An 18,608-nucleotide genomic window follows, 5' to 3' on the forward strand; every position below is an offset into this window, starting at 1 on the left:
GAGACCCACCTCCAGACGTCCCCGACTCAGGTCACCTGGGACAGAGCCCTTCTGCTCCCCCCACTTGCCACCTTGTCCACCTCCCTCTTTTTTTTAATTATTATTATTGGTTGTTCAAAACATTACAAAGATGTTGACATATCATGTTTCATACATTTGATTCAAGTGGGTTATGAACTCCCACCTCCCTCTTCCCTTCTTTGCTGTTTTTCTTCTTCCTCCTTCCGTCCATCCATCCTTCTCTTCTTCCTTTACTTTCTCTTTTTCATCCTTCCCTGATTCATTTTCTCCTTTTTTCCCTTTTGAGAGTTTGCAGTTATTTTAAATTGTAGATTTTTCTGATTTTATATTTTTGAGTGGATTTCAAACTTGTGTGTCCATACTTAAAAAACACCCAACCAGAATGACTAACATCCGTCCAAGACAGACCCACATGAACACAGTCATCCCACACCAGACAAAGGCGCCATGAACATACGTGGGAGAAAAGATAGCCTCTTCAACGATGGTGCTGGGAGAACTGGAAATCCACATGCAGCAAAATGTGATTAAACCCCTCTCTCACCTGCCCCAAACTCATCTCAAAATGCATCAAGGACATAGGCATTAGACCAGAGACCCTGAGCCTATGGAAGAAAAAGTAGGCTCTACTCTGCATCATGTCGGCTTAGGAACTGAATTCCTCAACAAGACACCTAAAGCACAAGAAGTAAAATCAAGAAGGACTAAATGGGATGGTATCAAACTAAAGGCTTCTTCATAGCAAAGGAAACAATCAAGAACACGAAGAGAGGACCTACAGAATGGGAGAAAATCTTTGCCAGCTGCATCTCAGATAGAGCCTTAATCTCCAGGATATATAAAGAACTCAAAAAACTTAACACCAAAAGTCAATAACCCTATCGATAAATGGGCAAAAGGAGTGAATAGACACTTCACAGAAGAGGAAGTACGATAGATAGGTCAACAAATATATGAAAAAATGTTCCACAACATTAGCAATTAGAGAAATGCAAATGAAAACTACACTGAGAGTTCACCTCACTCAAGTCGGAATGATAATTATCAAGAGGATAAGTAACAATAAATGTTGGGAGGGTGTAGGGGAAAGGTACACTCATACATTGCTGATGGGACTGCAAAAAGGTACAACCACTCTGGAAAGCAGTATGGAGATTCTTCAGAAAACTTGGAATGGAACAACCGTTTGACCCAGTTATTCCACTCCTTGGTATATACCCAAAGGACTTAAAATCAGCATATTATAGTGACACAGCCACATTAATGTTTATAGCAGCTCAATTTACAATAGCCAAACTATGAAACCAACCTAAGTGTCCTTCAACAGGTAAACGGATGAAGAAAATGTGATACATATACACAATGGAATATTACTCAATCACGGAGAAGAGATGAAATTATGGCATTTGCTGGTAAATGGATGGAACTGGAGACTATCATGCTAAGCGAAATAAGCCAAACCCCCCAAACCAAAGGCCAAATGTTCTCTCTGATATGCAGATGTTAATGAACAATTTGGTAGGGAGGGAATAGAAGTTTATTAGATTAGACAATGGGTTTGGAGGGAAAGGAGGGGGGATGGGAATAGGGAAAAAGTGGAATGAATCATGCATAACTTTTCTATGTTCATAGATGAATTTACAACAGTGTAATTTCTCATCATGTATAACCACAAGAATGGGAAGTTATGCTCCATGTATGTATAATATGTCAAAATATACTCTATTGTCATGTATATATATATCTAAAAGGAACAAACAAAAAACAAACTTTTGCTCAACAAGGTGACATATTAAGCCTGTAGGAGTCTCTTCCTACAGATGTCCTACCTACATTTCTTGCACTTTCTCTCTTGTTCAGCTGATAAATAAAACTAAAAAGGAAAATTTCTGGTATTTCTTCCTATCAGATGGACCTCAATAAAACAGAGGAGGTGATTTCAAAATTGGAAAGCCTCCACCAGCAGCCTCATCTCTGGGATTTTTTACTTTCATTGCCAAGACTCCGTGAAAACCACGTTCATGTGGAAGACATCCTGCCTGTCATGGTCCACTTTCTCCAGGCAGTTTTGAAGTAAGTAAAAAAAGGAAAAAAGAAAAGTATAGGTGTTGGTTTTTTTCCTCCTCATTATTTTTAACTTTAAGTAATTTTATTTTAAAATTTTAATTGTTCTTTTTAGATATGCACAACAGTAGAGAGTATCTCCCTCATTTTTAATGGGTCAATAAATATACAATAATTGAGAAACTGTTTAAAAAAGAAAAATGTTCATGGTAATGGTGCTCTGAAACACCTGGAGCTCCTACACCTCTACCTCTGTCCCCTTCTGTCTGTAAACATAGCTTGCACTACTGCAGTGATGTTGTTCACATGCCCCCCAATTTAGAAAGCTTCATATTACCTTAGCAGCATTTCCATGGAGTCCTGTAGTCCTAAAATAAATATTTTTAATGACTGCATAATATTCTATTTGCGAAGGTATTCTATACCACAGATAATAATGTTAGCATTAGACTTTAGGTTGTTTTCCACATTTTTACTATGAGACAAGCAACATAAACATCATAATTTTGACTGATAAATTATACTATAGTTGTCAATAATATCCTGAAGACCTGATAAATTCAGTTCCTTCTCTTTAGAATCCACTGAGTTGGGCATTAGTCTTCTGCAATGGACCTGACCCCACGTTACCCACAGTGGTGCCTTTAGGAAAACCTCTTCCTAGAGTGGGTTTCCCAGTTTTTAATCAGCGTGGTTTTTAAAATTAAATTATTTTGCCAAATTGTATGAACATGGCGTTTTATTAGGAAAAGTTCATGTTCTTTTTTTTTTTTTTCAAGTTTTAACTTTTAGCTCTTTCATTTGCAGTTGGTGGGAACAACTCACATTGCCTTAGATCAGAGTACAAGGGGAGCCCTGTCTTGGGACCTGTGGTTTGGGGACTGTGTCCAAAAAGCTCACTCCTCCAAAAACCCTTTCATCCTGGAATTCTGTACTCCAGAGACCAGAGCCTGGGCGGGCCTCTTCCCTGGTGCCTCCTTCTGAGGGCAGGTTTTATCAGTGTGGTTACATCCTTAGGCTCAGGGGTGAACCAGGGCAGCTGCAGCCATTGGCAGGAGTGTCGGGGGCTGGGGGTGGGGTGGGGTGTGGCTGGTCTGGGCTCTGCAGGCTGTAATATCCACAGTCCTGCACTGGGTTCCCTTAAGGTACAGAATGAGCTGAGGCCTCAGATAGGTGTTCCCCAAACCCCACATTCTGGAGCACAACTCTCAGAATCAGAAAACTGTAAATTTGAACATGACTTTTTAGGTTTTTATGAAGACATATTTGTCATTGTAGGAAAAGGAAACACATTTATTTTGACAGTTTGTTAGCTTAAATATTTTAACAGAGTTGGTATCCCTGCCTTTTTATTCTTGCTAGCCTTGAATATATTATCAGTGGATGATGAAAACCACCAGGTTGTTTTGAGAGAGGAAAAAGGTTGAAATTAGAAGATATTAATGACAGTTGTTGAACCATATCAGCTTCAGCATAAATTTAATTTCTGTACTTCAGTGGCACAAAAATCAAGAATGTCTGTATTCATACTGCATTCATAGAACAGTACCGGTTTTCAGTGGTGTATTTTATAGCCTTGGGATTCTCTTCAACACACAAGGAGGCCATGAGAGAGTCTCCTTAATGAGAAACTACAGGAAGTTTACCTGTTTGGAAACACAATGAATGGTTGCGTTGGTCTTCAGCTGTTGAAATGTAAAATGCATTCCTACTTCAGCTGAGTGTATTTTCTGACCTACAGATTTCATTATTTATAAAATAAAATATTGATATCTCAAAACAATTGAACCCCATATACACATGGACTCCCTCTCTCCCCAAAGTTCCTCATTCTGCAAAATAGTTTGAAAACCACTGATTGACTGGACACTCTCAGATCCATGGGCTAAAGCAGAGTGGAGGGTTGGGGTATGTGTCCTTCCAATTCGACTGCTTTCTAAGTGTTAGACTGATGATCTGAACCTGAAGCAGCCTAGATGAAGGTTCATTTGCTCCTCTGAGATAATAGCACTAGTGCCCTGTGTGGCTTGGTCAGCTGTCCTAGTCGGGCAGGAAGACCCAAGGCTAAATGTAAGACAGCACCCATGGGAGAGCCACCTGAAACCCAAGGTCTATCAAAGGCCAAAATTCTTAAGTATTCAGGAGATGAATTTACCTCTCAGGCTAAGTCTTTAGCCTGAGGAATTAGGATCACGTTAAAGCTGTGAGGAATGCTGACATATAAATAGTCCAGACACATGGTGCAACAGGGTGAGGGCCCAGTTGGTGGAATGTAAGTAAATCTGGGATGGATTCTGCTTGTTTGACTCACCAATGGCTCAGACTGCTGTGGCTTTGTTCTGGTTCTAGTTCCTTAACATCTCTGGAAGATTCAGACTGGCTACCACTCAACCAGACTTTCTCCCAGGTTTCTGAACTTGTACTGAATGTGACCATCTGGACGCTGACATTTCTGCAGCAAAATGGAGTATCATTCACTGGTATGGGCACCTTAGGGCTATTGCTGTCTTTTAAAATGTCTCATTACTGATTGAGAATCAACATAGAGTTAAAATGCTGTTTGGAGACATGTTTTAATTATAAGTTTTAATTTAATTAAATGTTTCAATTAAATGAAGAAAAGAATCGTTTGCTTTAATAAAAGATAGAAGTAGAATGAAAACTTGGAACTCAACTGATTTGACTTTTAACTTCTGCTGAAATTCTGTAGTCATTTATAATGAAAATATTTATAATTAAAAATAATTCAATTTAAAATTCTTTGACCTAATATCTTGGAAGATTATACCAATCACTGGTTCTGGGATTTCAACTGTTCCTCTTTCTAAACTCCTATTGGGAATAAACATTTGGAAAACAGTAACCCTAGTAAGAAAAACCAGTTGATGTGGACTTAAAGAGTCCGCTAATAAGGAGAGCTTCCACAGGGAAGGGAATGGAATTGTCTAGCTCCTTCCTCCCTTCTTCCCTTCTTCTCCCGCCTTTTGTTTGTTTTTCAGTTCTGTGGATTAAACCAAGGGCTTTGCACATGCCAGCAGGTGTCACCACTAAATTATACATGACTAGCTTTTCTCTTGACCTAGGATATTATTTTTCAAATTGTTAACTGCTATTCTCTTTGCAAATTTTTCTAGGGAGAATACATGCAATGAGAGAACAGTGAAGTTGGATGTCATCCATTCATCCATTTGTTTATTGGTCTCTCCCTCTTCCCACACATCGATCCAATCACTTACCCATCTGTCTATCTGCTCACCTATGCATCAGTGCACTCACCTACCACTCTACCCATTTACTCACCAGTCCACCAACACATCTGTCCATCCATCCACTGTCTGTTCATCCATCTGTCTGTCATTTATCTATCCATTCACTTATTTATTTATTTATTTTAAGAGAGAGAGAGAGAGAGAGAGAGAGAGAGAGAATTTTTTAATATCTATTTTTTAGTTATCGGCGGACACAACATCTTTTGTTTGTATGTGGTGCTGAGGATCGAACCCGGGCCGCACACATGCCAGTGGAGCGTGCTACCGCTTGAGCCACATCCCCAGCCCTCACTTATTTATTAATTCTCTTATTCCGTAGACACTTACCAAAGACTTTCTATGGACCAAACACTACCTCAAAGAGTGGGAATAAAAAGCTGTAAAAGAAAATAGTTCTTGCTCTGGGGAAGTCATGTTTGGTGAAGGACAGAGATCCATCAATAAAGGAAAAATAATGACCGCAGAGTAGAAGTCTGGTAACTTTTTCAGGTAAAGCTTCAAGGAGGAGATTTGAAGGATGAGTTAGAGTCCATCAATGAGACCAGGGAGCATTTCTAGGCAAAGAGACTAAGCAGTGCGTGATGTGCAGTTCCCTGCCAAGAGTGCTCAACATTAGGCACTTCTGGGGTTATAGTGGACAGCAACAGAAAGTGGTCCTGAAAGAGAGCCCAGACCAGCTTTAAAAAATGTCCAAAAGAATGAGGTCTGAGTTATAGAAAGATACGCCTGGGGCAGGTGTGAGGGTTGATTAAAGGCAGGCAAGCCATGTTGCAGGGTGTGGGGATCAGGTGCCCAGGATCAAGTTTTCTACTGGCCTCTTTCTTTCAAAAGCCCTGTCTCCTGAGCTGCATGATGTGATGATGACACAGACATGTCTACAGACCCAGCCAGATTCCTCCTGCTACATGGAATAATGGAATACGACCCCTTCCATCACTTCAGATTTCACCTGCACTTGTGACCCAGCACAGCGAGTCTTTCAGTGCTCTGTAGACGGGAAACTATGATATTATCAATTAACTGGATTTCAAGTTTAATTTAGTTGCAGCAGGAAGTACTATTTCTTATGTTCAGAACAGCACCCAGAGCCGGGGTGGGAAATGTGTAAAACATCTCCTTGAAATCTCAGTGACCTCAATTTTAACAAACTCATTTGGAGGCTCAGGTTTTTGTACATCCTTCAAATTATAACAATCAATTTACCCTACAATTGGAAATGTAATCACTGCTAAGAATGTAATTAAAATAAGCAATTTTCTATCCATTTGCCAGTGAGTCAAAGCTAAGAAATTACTATTGCAAAGGCATACTTCTAGAAGCCACTAAAAATTGTTTTCATTTTTCTTGTCTCCCCCCAAAAATCCTTTCTGTCTGATGAACAGATTATGATGTGTGAAGGAATAAGGATGGGTCATGACAGTAGCTTTGGGCTCCTGGTCCAAACACGTCATTCATTGAAACTTTTAATTCACGAACATGTCATTCATTGAAATTTTTTAATTCACGTATTTTTGAGCACCCTGCTGTTTAGCCACACAATTTGGTATCAAGATTGTCTTTCACTTTGTTAGGAAGTTTGTTTTTGTAGCTAATCAGAGTCTGATGCCACAATTCTTTTCTCTCCTTTTTGGAACTCCATGAACAATTCTAATAAACTCTGAGAGCAGTAGAGATAATAATTACAATTTTAGCTCAGGAACCAGCTTGGGTGTGAATCCTGGTTTAATTTAAAGGTGTGACTGAAGTGACTGTCTGTTTCCTTCCCTCTTGGAGGAAGTATCCATGTTCGTGCTGTTGGTTGGCAACTCAGACCTGGCATGGGAAATGCTTAGCCTAGGGCTTGGCATCTCTTCAACATGCAATGGATGCTAGTTTTAATCTCAGAAACCAATCTTTTTTTCCACCCGGATGATGTCATGGGAAGACAATCAGATCGAAAGCCAGGGGTCTTGGATTCCTGGGATCCACCCTGTTTTCAAAACCTCCCTGAAGTCCCCTTTAACTTTAACTCCACTACCCCCTTTTTAAATGTCATGACCATGTCTGATCATACATGTGAACATGGTTTTACCATGGCTGTCACATGGAGTGCTCAGTGGAAGGATGTGGGATCATGATCCGAAATGACCTAGTTACTAGGTTTTCAGTTGAAGGTTCATCTGAAAGAACGCAGGAGGATGTGTGTAGGTCATGTGCAAGGTTCACCTGAAAGATACACTTGCCCCTGGAGTATCTTTCTATAACTCAAGATCTCATTCTTTTGGACATTTTTAAAATCTGGCCTGAGCTCTCTTTCAGGAACACCTTCTGTTGCTGTCCACTGTACCCCAGAAGTGCCTAATGTTGAGCACTCTTGGCAGGGAACTGCACATCACGCACTGCTCTCTTTGTCTAGAAATGCTCCCTGGTCTCATTGATGGACTCTAACTCATCCTTCAAATCTCCTCCTTGAAACTTTACCTGAAAAAGTTACCAGACTTCTACTCTGCGGTCATTATTTTCCTTTATTATGCATCTCTGTCCTTCACCAAACAATTTTGTGTTTGTAATTGCTAGGATAAGTTCCTTTGAGATCTCATCAAACCTTGGGAGTTTTGGACTTAGATTTTAGGGGTTGCTGTGTTGAGTAGCTTTTGTGTTTTATACCTTGGTTACCTTAGTTAAAGGAACTTAATCCCATGAATTTAAATAACTTTTAGAAATATAGTTTTAAGATTTCCATTGTGTTTTATATTAGAACTGTACTGTAAATTATTCTTTTCCCTGATGCTAGATGCTTAACTGATTTTTAATATTTAATTATCCAGAAAACCAACACAATAATGCTGTTGAACATTAATTTTTGTTCAGTTATCTGATTAGATTTCTTGAGATAGAATTTTAGAAGTGAAATTGTTGGGTTGAAAGATTGAATTTTATCAAGCTTTTGAAATATGTTTTCAAATTACTTCAGAAATTTTGTAACCATTTATGTCAGAGTGTGTGAAATCTCACCGCACTCACTATAGCATCAAGTACAATAGTTTTCCCATATCTATGATTTCATTTTCAGTACTTTCAGTTATCCATGATCAACTTCAGTCCAAAAAATGTTAAATAGAAAGTTCTAGAAATAAATAATTTGTAAGTTTTAAATTATATAACATTCTCAGTAATGAGATGAAATCTCATACCATGAGATTTTTTTTCTGGATGTGAATTGTTACTTTGTCCAGTGTATTCACACTGTATATATTGCCTGACCATCAGTTGTTTAGTTTAGCGGTCTTAGTTAGCAGAACGACTGATTACGTCAGATTCATAAATTAAACTTTATTATGTATGAGTATGAAAAAAACAGTATATGCAGGATTCATTATTATGTATGGTTTTAGGTATCCACTGGGAATCTTGGAACCTATCTCCTTTGTATAAGGAGAACGACTCTTTTAGCTTTTGTGCATTGTTCCTGTTTGACCCCCAAATGGTATTCTGTCTTCATAAAATGACATTATTTTCTGAATTACTTTAGACACATCAAAATATTAAAATTACTGACAGTATAACTTGTTGATTGTTTTGTAGAGTCAGTTTATCAACTGTCCCTGCAGAATATGGTGTGGGATCCACAGAAAGTCCAGTCTGATCTCAAATCCAAGTTTGGTTTTGATGATCTTCAAATGGAACAAATCCTGAATTATTCAGCTGAGCTAGAGGAGGTATGCGCACTTGACTGCTTGTCACACTGCTGGGTCTCTCCTTGGGAGTGTGTCTAGAATACGGACAGCCCTCTGTATCCATGGGTCCGCACCCTGCATTCAAACATCATATTGAAAATGTTAGAAAAACAAATGGAGTCTGTACTGAACATGTGCAGGCTTTTCTTCCCCCTTGTTGTTATTCCCTAAATAATACGATGTAGCAACAATTTACACAGCATTTTCATCTAGAAATCGTTCAGATGTCATCTAGAAATCGTTCATCTCATCTGCTCTCAGAGACCCAGATCATCTGGGCAGGGATGGGTCTTATTTTTCTAACATGGTATGTGGTGCCACAGTACTTGTTTTCTTTTTCTTTCTTTTTTTTTTTTTTTTTTTGGTGGTACTGGGGATTGAACCCAGGGCCTTTCACATGCTAGACAAGTGCTCTACCACTAAGTTATATCCCCAGCCCATTTTTCAATTTTATTTTGAGAAAGAATCTCACTAACTTGTCACGACTGGCCTCAATCTTGCCATCCTTCTGCCTCAGCCTCCCACATAGCTGCGATTGCAGATATGTGCCACCACACTTGCCTTATTTTCAATCAAAGGGAAGAAAAAGCAGAAAACATGAGACATCTTGTGGCTTTGATAATCATGAGTGAACATTTTCTTTTTAAAATACGGGTTTTAAAGGAGAAGTATAAGACGAAAAAATAGGACTTTAATGCTTTCTGATTGTTGCCACTGTGTTATTCTGTTTGTATGGTTAAAACAAATTCCCATAGCATTAGTGGCTTATACAAAAGGAATTTATTTCTCATAGTTCTGGAGGCGGGAAGTCCAAGGTCAAGTCTCCAGTGCCCCTGATGTCAGGGAAGGTTCACTTTCTAGCTCCTAGACAGCATCTTCTCACTGTGTCTTCACATGGTGCAAAGAATGCAGGAGCTCCCTTGTTGGTCTTTTGTATGGGCACTAATCCCATTGCAAAGGCTGCACCCTTGTGATGTAAGCACTTCCTGAAGGTCCCACCTCCTCATTTCATCACCCTGAGAGTTAGTTAGGATTTCAGTATATGAATTTGGGGGGGGGGGCACAAATGTTTAGATAAATAATAATAATTTAGCAATAATCAATAAAATTCCTGAAACACAGCACCACTATAGGGGAATGTAACTCATTCTATGGCAGACTTAAGTATTTAGAGAGCAGTTTTAGAGAAGTTTGTGTATAAAATAAATATTTGATGTAAAAATGTTAAACAGTCTCTAAACCAGGACCTCAATTTGAATCTTCCCAATTAAGCAGGTTTTGATAATTAGAAAAGAAAATTTTTCTCAGAAAAGCAACTTTGTTAGTGCAAAGTATCAATTAAACTAGGCTGGCCTCTGTTTGCTTTGGTGGGAGAGTGAAGATGAACCATGTTTGTGTCATCCTCATGTCTTCTGCTGGAATAAACACCTGTTTCTGTTGCTTATGGCCAGTTCTGAAAAATAGGATCAGTTTTCTTCCTTCACTACAAAAGTGTACCCTCAGGATAAATCACACAGACACTTCAAGCAACACTTTGTCACCTGGTTACTTCTTTAATCAGGCAAATGTAAGAGCTTCACTTTGAAAAGATTGCGGTATTATTTTTAGAAAAGAAATGTTCTAGGAAAAAACAAAGGTTTTGCTTTTAAGCATTTCTTTCATATTGTTGCCAGATTCCCACAGACAGCTCCTTAGAGAGGATGGTGTGTTCAGTCTTGTCCAGCATATCCAAGAACGAAGCGGAGAGAGATGGCCGTGGTGGAGACTGTCCTCCCGAGTGGTCAGATGCCAAGAACTATCTCATCCACTCGGTCAGCTGGCTGGGACTGTATGGGCAGGTACAGTCCTGCATCTGGACACTGTGACTTGGAGCTACTGGTTTGCAGTATCTAAACTCATTTCTTTCAACACCATGTTCTTCACCTTTTGATTTCATGATTCTGGGGAAAGGCCCTGGCCACTGTGTATACCTTCTTCCATGGGTGTCCACCAGCCTCAGGTCAAAAGGCCTTCAACACAAGTTTCCCAAAGTTCATCTGTGTTTTAAACACACACCTGGCAACTAAGAGGTCCCTACATCCATACTGCTGTTTGGATGTGAGATTTCCGACCACAGGCTGCTTTGATCAGGTCCTTGGATATTTGTGCACACACATTCCACTTGCTTTGTGCCTTCTGTCTGGTTTTGCTCAGAAGTATTGTATAAAAATGGTGACTGGGATCAGGTGCAGTGGCACACACCTGTAATCCCAATGGCTTGGAAGGCTGAGGCAGGAGGATCCTAAGTTCAAAGCCAGCCTCAGCAATGGTGAAGTGCTAAGCAACTCAGTGAGACCTTGTCTCTAAATAAAATACAAAATAGTCATAGGACTGGGGATGTGATTCAGTGGTCAAGTGCCCCTATGTTCAATCCCTGGTACCAAAAAAAGAAAAGAAAAGAAAAGTTGGATTTAAAGCCAAACAAAGAGAATGGAGGCTTTGATCTGTTTTCAGAAATGCTGATATGAAGTAGCACACTTCCAGTCATTATACCTGTCTGATGGCCTTGGAAGCCTGAAGAGGCTCTGGCCAGCTCATAGCTTTGTGTCTCTTGGGCATTTTTGGAGGCTAAAGGAGAATCCCTCCCCAGTACACCCATCACCTCCCAATCTTAGATGTTACTTTCCCATCTTGTGATTTTTTTCCTTCAAGAACATAGCCCTTTAAAACTTTCATCTCCCCTAATATGTTCAGCTGATATAGGTTGAATATTCAAATATTCTTACAGCATCCTTCAAAAGTATAAGAGTGATTCACTTGCTGGCAGTAACTTTATCAAGCACTAAAGTTATCAAGGGATGGCATTGAGATGACCAACATCAATGTGCACTTTTGCTTTGTGCATTATCTGAGTGACTTGAATACATGGTTAATTCAGGATCGATTGGCTCACATACCTTTGCATCATGCAGGTCCCATGCTCATTTGAGTATGGAAGGTCCATTTTGCTTTATTTTGATGGATGATAAACTATTATACTGATGGTTTCTTTTTGGCGGGGGGCGGGTACTGGGGATTGAACCTAGGGCTACTTAATCACTGACCCACATCCTCAGCTCTTTTTATATTTTTTATATAGAAACAAGGTTTCACTGAGTTGCTTAAGACCTTCCTAAGTTGCTGAGGCTGGCTTTGGTCCTTTATTTAGTACCATAACTACCAGCCCCATGTCATAAAGTGGTATTTAATGACTATGTATCAATGATGACATATATTTTAAAATACCTAAAACATATTTAAATTATCCTAAACAGCTTAGTTTCATATTCAAATAATATTTAATTTAAAACAATGTATGCTATTGCCCTTTTCTTCTTTCTCTCTTTTGTTTCTCTTTTGTGGGGGAGAGAAAGAACTAAGGTGCTAGCAATATCAATTATTACAATTTGTCAACTTGAATTTATGAGTGAATATGAGGTCAAAATGCAGTTATTAATAGACACTTTAATTTTTCAACAAAATAAAATGTTATCTGTCATTTAAATTGGTCTGTTAATTTTTTTTACTAAATATGTTATTTGTAATGCTATCATTAATAATCATATTTTTGTTTCTGAGTTTGTAGGTGTTTCACCAGTGGCAACAGGGTGGCCTGCTTCAGAAGATACTCACAGGTGCTGGCCACAGTCTGGGGGCCCTCAGGGACCAGCTTGAAGAAGGGGATGAGCCATGGAAAGTGGTGGAAGCCTTACACACTGGACTGCTCATCCTGAGTGACAGCTTGGCATCCAAGGGGCCCGAAGACAGTCTTCACTCTTCACAGATGTAAGGCACATATCTCTCTTTTGTTACTAACAAGGATAGACAATGCTGAATTTTCAAGAATGCCTGAGGTTACTGTCAGAAACAAATTTTTTGAAACTGCAGCTAGACTATGAATTCCTAGTTAATGTCAGGAGCTGCTCTGGAAATACATGCCCTTAAGTCCTGAGCAAGAGATACCAAGCAATTATTGTGCCCACCATAACTTGGGCTTTACCTCTACTAGAATAATGAGTTGTGGCTCCAGGAGTAGGTGTCACCCAGTGGGGATGAGTTACATTCACCTGATCCTTTTATAATTCTGCCCCTTTGCCCTTTTAGGGATAGAATGTTTCATGGAACCTCCCCTTGTGTGTCCGCTATATAAGAATAAAGAATTCCAGAGGCTCTCTCCCTTTTTCCATGGACCCCTAAGGTCAGAGAGGTCTCCTGGATTTTGAGAAGCTACTTCCGTATATTTGCATTCTTTCTTCACTGTTTTCTTAAGTTACTGGGATAGTCAGATTTGGAAACCCAGCATAGGTTGCCAGCTAGAATAGATGGTGATAAGTTAACAAAAGGGAAATCCCAGACTTTCATATTGGACTACAATTAGGACAGAACATTTTGAAAAATTCTGAACACCAGTTCAGATGTGGAAGGCAATCTAAAGGGGGAATGACATTTGAGAAGATTCCAGATTCCTGGATTTTAAGTTTTATGTCTTTGGTATTTTAAAATGAACAGTACCTCTAAAATACATGTCAGAAGTACTGTTATACAAGAAACTGCCTGTTTTCATATTATAAAGTTGCAAATATTTGAAATGTTTACATTAAGTCTAGAAATATTTTAGAAGTGGGAAAAGTGGAACTGGTATTGTTGTTTTTAATTTTTAGGGAAATCAAATTAATTCATCAAAATGGTCAGTTCTGTAAGATTGGGTCTCTTTTCTCAGTAAGTGTCATAATCTGAAGTAAAATGAATTTTATTATATGCCTACAGTTAAAATCTTTGTTGGAAGAAAACAATTAGATTTCTCAATATAATCTCAAAAAGGTTTATTTCACATCATGGGCCACATGAGCTCTGGCTCTTTAATTCCATGAACATGGAATTATGATGTCAGAATTGTATGGGGATATATTGTTTTTTCTAATTATACCACGAATAGCAACTCCCAACATTTCCTAGTCTCTCACATTTTCTGGAAGGAGTTAGGAAATAGGATCTTGCTATGAAGGTCTTGTTTCCTATCTTTTACTAACAGTTGCCCAGGGGCAGAGGTATTGAAGCTGCAGGCAGCAATGAAATTTCTATCAAGGCTATATAAAAGCAACAGAAAGTGGCTCCGTGGTAGAGCGCTTGCGTAGCATGTGCAAGGCCCTGGGTTCGATCCTCAGCACCACATAAAAATAAATAAAAAAAAATAAAGGTATCGAGTCCAACTACAACTAAAAAATAATATACATCTCTATCTATCTATCTATCTATCTATCTATCTATATATATATATATAGAGAGAGAGCAACAGAAAGGTGAATATCAGTAAGAGCAGGTACACCTTGAAACAATGAGCTGAACAAAGGACAGTTACACAACATGCTGTCATCAATTAACTTCAGATGCAGAATATTGCGATGTAAGACTTTGCATTGGCTTATTGAAAAATTCTCTGCTGCGTGGTTTGGGAAGCTTAACAATATGTTAGCACTACTCATTCATAGACACAGCATATTTAGTCACCTTAATTACCCTATAAACCTCAACTGGCCCTGGCACATTAGCCTGGGTTGCTGCCTGCTCTCTGACTTAGGGAATGAAGCCCCTGGAACCTGTACTTGGCTCTTCACTCATACAAAGATTAAGGAAGCTTAAGATTACCCCAAGTACCAGTTGAGGACAACTGAGCTCGCCTGGCCCCCACGCATAATTTCTATACACACTCAGGGTCAGGAAGATGAGGACCCTAGCACAGGCTTTGCCATCCACCTGCTATGTACACTTGTTAGCACAAAATAGACCAGGATGAACACAAACTTCACGAATCAGCTCATATCTTTTATTCAAGAATGAAGTTTCACACGGGAACAGGGGATACAGGGACAAAATGACACCATGGGACCCACTTTCCTGGTGGAAAACGAGCCCCAAAGAAAGAAAGGAACTGGGCTTACCTAGGTCATCCTGAGAGGTGATTTAATTATTGCCAGAATGTGTCTAATGGAGGGTCTGGGTTAGCAGTCAGTGGGTCAGATGAAAGGTCTAGGGACAGTGGCCAATATTCACCTCTGGGGTCTCATTGTACTGTCACTGAGAAAGGATTCATTTGGGGAAGGTTTAATACATTGGTTCTTCCTAGAGACTGTCAGTTCTAGGCTTGGATGGATAATTTCCTTCCCAGGGCTGGTCTTGTCACTGGGAAAGGATGTACTGGGAAAGGATCAATGCTGTCAATGTATGGTTTTCTCTTTCACTCCCTTTTCCCAGGCCTCACTATTCTGGGGTTTGACATTTTCCATATCTAATAGCACTGAATAAGCAATTGTCCTCTGAATGACTTATGTAAACAATTGGCCTCTCTGTCTCTATTGTAAGCAAATGGCCTCTATGTCTCTATTTAGATGCCACTTTTGCCTTGGGTAATAAAAAACTGCAGCCACATGGTCCGTCTAGGTGACAAGAAAGTCCACTGCCTGTGCATCTATGGCCCTTCTGATGTCCTCCTTGGGCTTTGGCCTCCCCATCTGGTAATGGCATCACTAGATGATCTCTCAGTCTCTTTCTAGGTATCAACCCTCTGGTCTTTTGGAGACTTTGTACAGGACTGCCCAGGAGCCCTGTGTCTTCTCCTATCAAAAAGGAATAATCTGCACACATCTCTAGGCTGATATGAGGCTTGACAGAGATGCCTGTGTGGAGGATGTCTCCCCCACCCCACCCTTGAGCAGATACTCTTAAACCTTGGCCCTTCTCACCTCTGCCACTGACAGAGGTGATCTCCTAAACTCTCTCCTCCTTCTTTGCATTCTCCTTTTTTTTTTTTTTTTCAGATTCACTGGTTTTGATCCCTGGATGTCAAATGTCTCCTCAAAGGAACTACCAAGACTTTGTAATCTCTTTTATTAACTTTACTATTTTTGGAGTTGATTTTTTTCTTTTGTTTTTGTATGGAGTCATGGTCCTATTCCAGTAGGAGTGTGTGTGGTTGATGTTCCTATCACTTTCCCTCTCAGCTGCACACTTTAACCCTGTACACTGTCCTCCTTGTTTAGTCTCCTGAGCATTGTTGCTGCTTCCTTTCCCACCTTAGTATTTTTTGGTGGTTGATTTTGTTGCACCTGTTGATGTCTCTGTTGCCTCTCTTTCAAGGTTTTGTCCTTGTGTCTCCAGTTTGAACATTCTGAGGAAATCAATCAGCCACTTGCCTCCAGGCTTCTGCAAATGTTTGTACAATTCCCATTCATTGTGTGGCAGGAAACTATCACAAGTCTTGGTCCAGGAAATCTCTCTCCTTCTTTCCATCCTGTCTCCAAACCCAATTGTTCATTTCTCTTCCTCAATCACAAATTTCAACCAAAAGAAATGAGAACATCATCAGGCTCTCCGTTTCCTTCTGAGCACCTGGTATCATTACAGACCCTCTTACCTTCTGAGGTTTTGTCTGAGGTTTTGTCTGCTCCTGTCCAGTCACATCTGTCAGGTGACTGGGCAGTGAGAGCTCTTCATCTGTGTTCCTGGTAAGCCGAGGACTCAGAGCGAGGCTCCAGTAAGGCCTGGCTCTGCAACATACACGTGGCTATGAAGTGTCTGCTCACAGAGGTGGCCATGTGATGTCCTTGCTGGCCAGAGCGCAAACAAATTCGACAGCCCAGATCTAAGTTTCAGGTCACACAGTTCATCTTTTTTTTTTTCCCCCTCTGGAGAGAGTAAAATAAAGTACAGTTGCCTCTTGTCCCTAAACTCCAGTTCTTTCCATAAGCCCCAGGCTTCCTCCTCAGCGTAATCCAAAGTGTCAGAGAGTGAGTACTCTAGCCCTACCTCATCCTGTGGAGGCTCAGTCCAAGAAGCTGTCTCTGACTTCAGTCTAAGGATGGGTGCTTCCTTTCCCATATGTCCATGGTGATGGATGTGGGGATGGTTTTCCTCCTGCTGATCTCTTGTAGGAGAATTGTCATCAGAACCCTCCTCGATCTCTCTGTACCCTCTGCAGTGCTCAGATCCATCAGCTTACAAACTATAGGACATCAGCAACTAGTTATCAAACTTGCCTTTAACCCAGGCCTACTGAGATTCTGTGAAGACCAAGCGTTGAAAAGTCCAAATGCAGGCTAGAAGCTGAAAGCTGTGGCATGGCCAGAACTCTTCCATTGGAGCATTTTGCTTGGCGTTTTTATTTTTTTTTTAATTTTTTTTTTTATTGGTCGTTCATAACATTACATAGTTCTTAATACATCATATTACATGGTTGATTCACATGGATTATGAACTCCCGCTTTTACCCCGTATACAAATTGCTGTATCACATCAGTTTCCCTTCCATTGATTGACATATTGCCTTTCTAGTGTCTGATGTATTCTGCTGTCTGTCCTATTCTCTACTAACCCCCCTCCCCTCCCCTCGCCTCCCCTCCCCTCCCCTTTTCTCTCTCTACCCCTTCTACTGTAAATCATTTCTTCCATTTGTATTATCTTGTCTTACCCCTCCCTTCCTCTTATATGACATTTTTTATAACCCTGAGGATCGCCTTCCATTTCCATGCACTTTCCCTTCTCACTCCCTTTCCCTCCCACCTCTCATCCCTGTTTAATGTAAATCTTCTTCTCAAGCTCTTCGTCCCTACCCTGTCCTTGTTCACTCTCCTTATATCAAAGGAGTCATTTGGAATTTGTTTTTTAAAGATTGACTAGCTTCACTTAGCATAATCTGCTCTAATGCCATCCATTTCCCTCCAAATTCTATGATTTTGTCATTTTTTAATGCAGAGTAATACTCCATAGTATATAAATGCCACATTTTTTTTATCCATTCATCTATTGAAGGGTATCTAGGCTGGTTCCACAGTCTTGCTATCGTGAATTGAGCTGCTATGAACATCGATGTAGCAGTGTCCCTGTAGCATGCTCTTGTTAGGGCTTTAGGGAATAGACCGAGAAGGGGAATAGCTGGGTCGAATGGTGGTTCCATTCCCAGCTTTCCAAGAAATCTCCATACTGCTTTCCAAATTGGCTGCACCAATTTGCAGTCCCACCAGCAATGAACAAGAGTGCCCTTTTCCCCGCATCCTCTCCAGCACTTATTGTTGTTTGACTTCCTAATGGCTGCCAGTCTTACTGGAGTGAGATGGTATCTTAGGGTAGTTTTGATTTGCATTTCTCTGACTACTAGCGATGGTGAGCATTTTTTCATGTACGTGTTGATTGATTGTATGTCCTCCTCTGAGAAGTGTCTGTTCAGGTCCTTGGCCCATTTATTGATTGGGTTATTTGTTATCTTATTGTCTAATTTTTTGAGTTCTTTGTATATTCTGGTTATTAGGGCTCTATCTGAAGTGTGTGGAGTAAAGATTTGTTCCCAGGATGTAGGCTCCCTGTTTATCTCTCTTATTGTTTCTTTTGCTGAGAAAAAACTTTTTAGTTTGAGTAAGTCCCATTTGTTGATTCTATTTGTTAACTCTAGCGCTATGGGTGTCCTATTGAGGAATTTGGAGCCCGATCCCACAGCGTGTAAGTCATAACCAACTTTTTCTTCTATCAG

At 40.0% G+C, this 18,608-nt stretch overlaps 1 protein-coding gene across 1 annotated transcript in view; it reads left to right on the forward strand.

Annotated features, from left to right (window-relative positions):
• The window catches only part of Abca13 (ATP binding cassette subfamily A member 13), a 441,561-nt gene that overhangs the window by 38,965 nt on the left and 383,988 nt on the right, over positions 1-18,608 (forward strand). Inside the window, exons 6-10 of the mRNA XM_077796801.1 lie at positions 1,931-2,094; positions 4,435-4,565; positions 8,919-9,052; positions 10,744-10,908; positions 12,675-12,874. Of these exons, the coding sequence (XP_077652927.1) occupies positions 1,931-2,094; positions 4,435-4,565; positions 8,919-9,052; positions 10,744-10,908; positions 12,675-12,874 (794 nt within the window). The remainder of the gene's footprint in view (positions 1-1,930; positions 2,095-4,434; positions 4,566-8,918; positions 9,053-10,743; positions 10,909-12,674; positions 12,875-18,608) is intronic.

The sequence above is a fragment of the Urocitellus parryii genome, chromosome 3 (genome assembly GCF_045843805.1).
Source record: "Urocitellus parryii isolate mUroPar1 chromosome 3, mUroPar1.hap1, whole genome shotgun sequence".
NCBI lineage: Eukaryota > Metazoa > Chordata > Mammalia > Rodentia > Sciuridae > Urocitellus > Urocitellus parryii.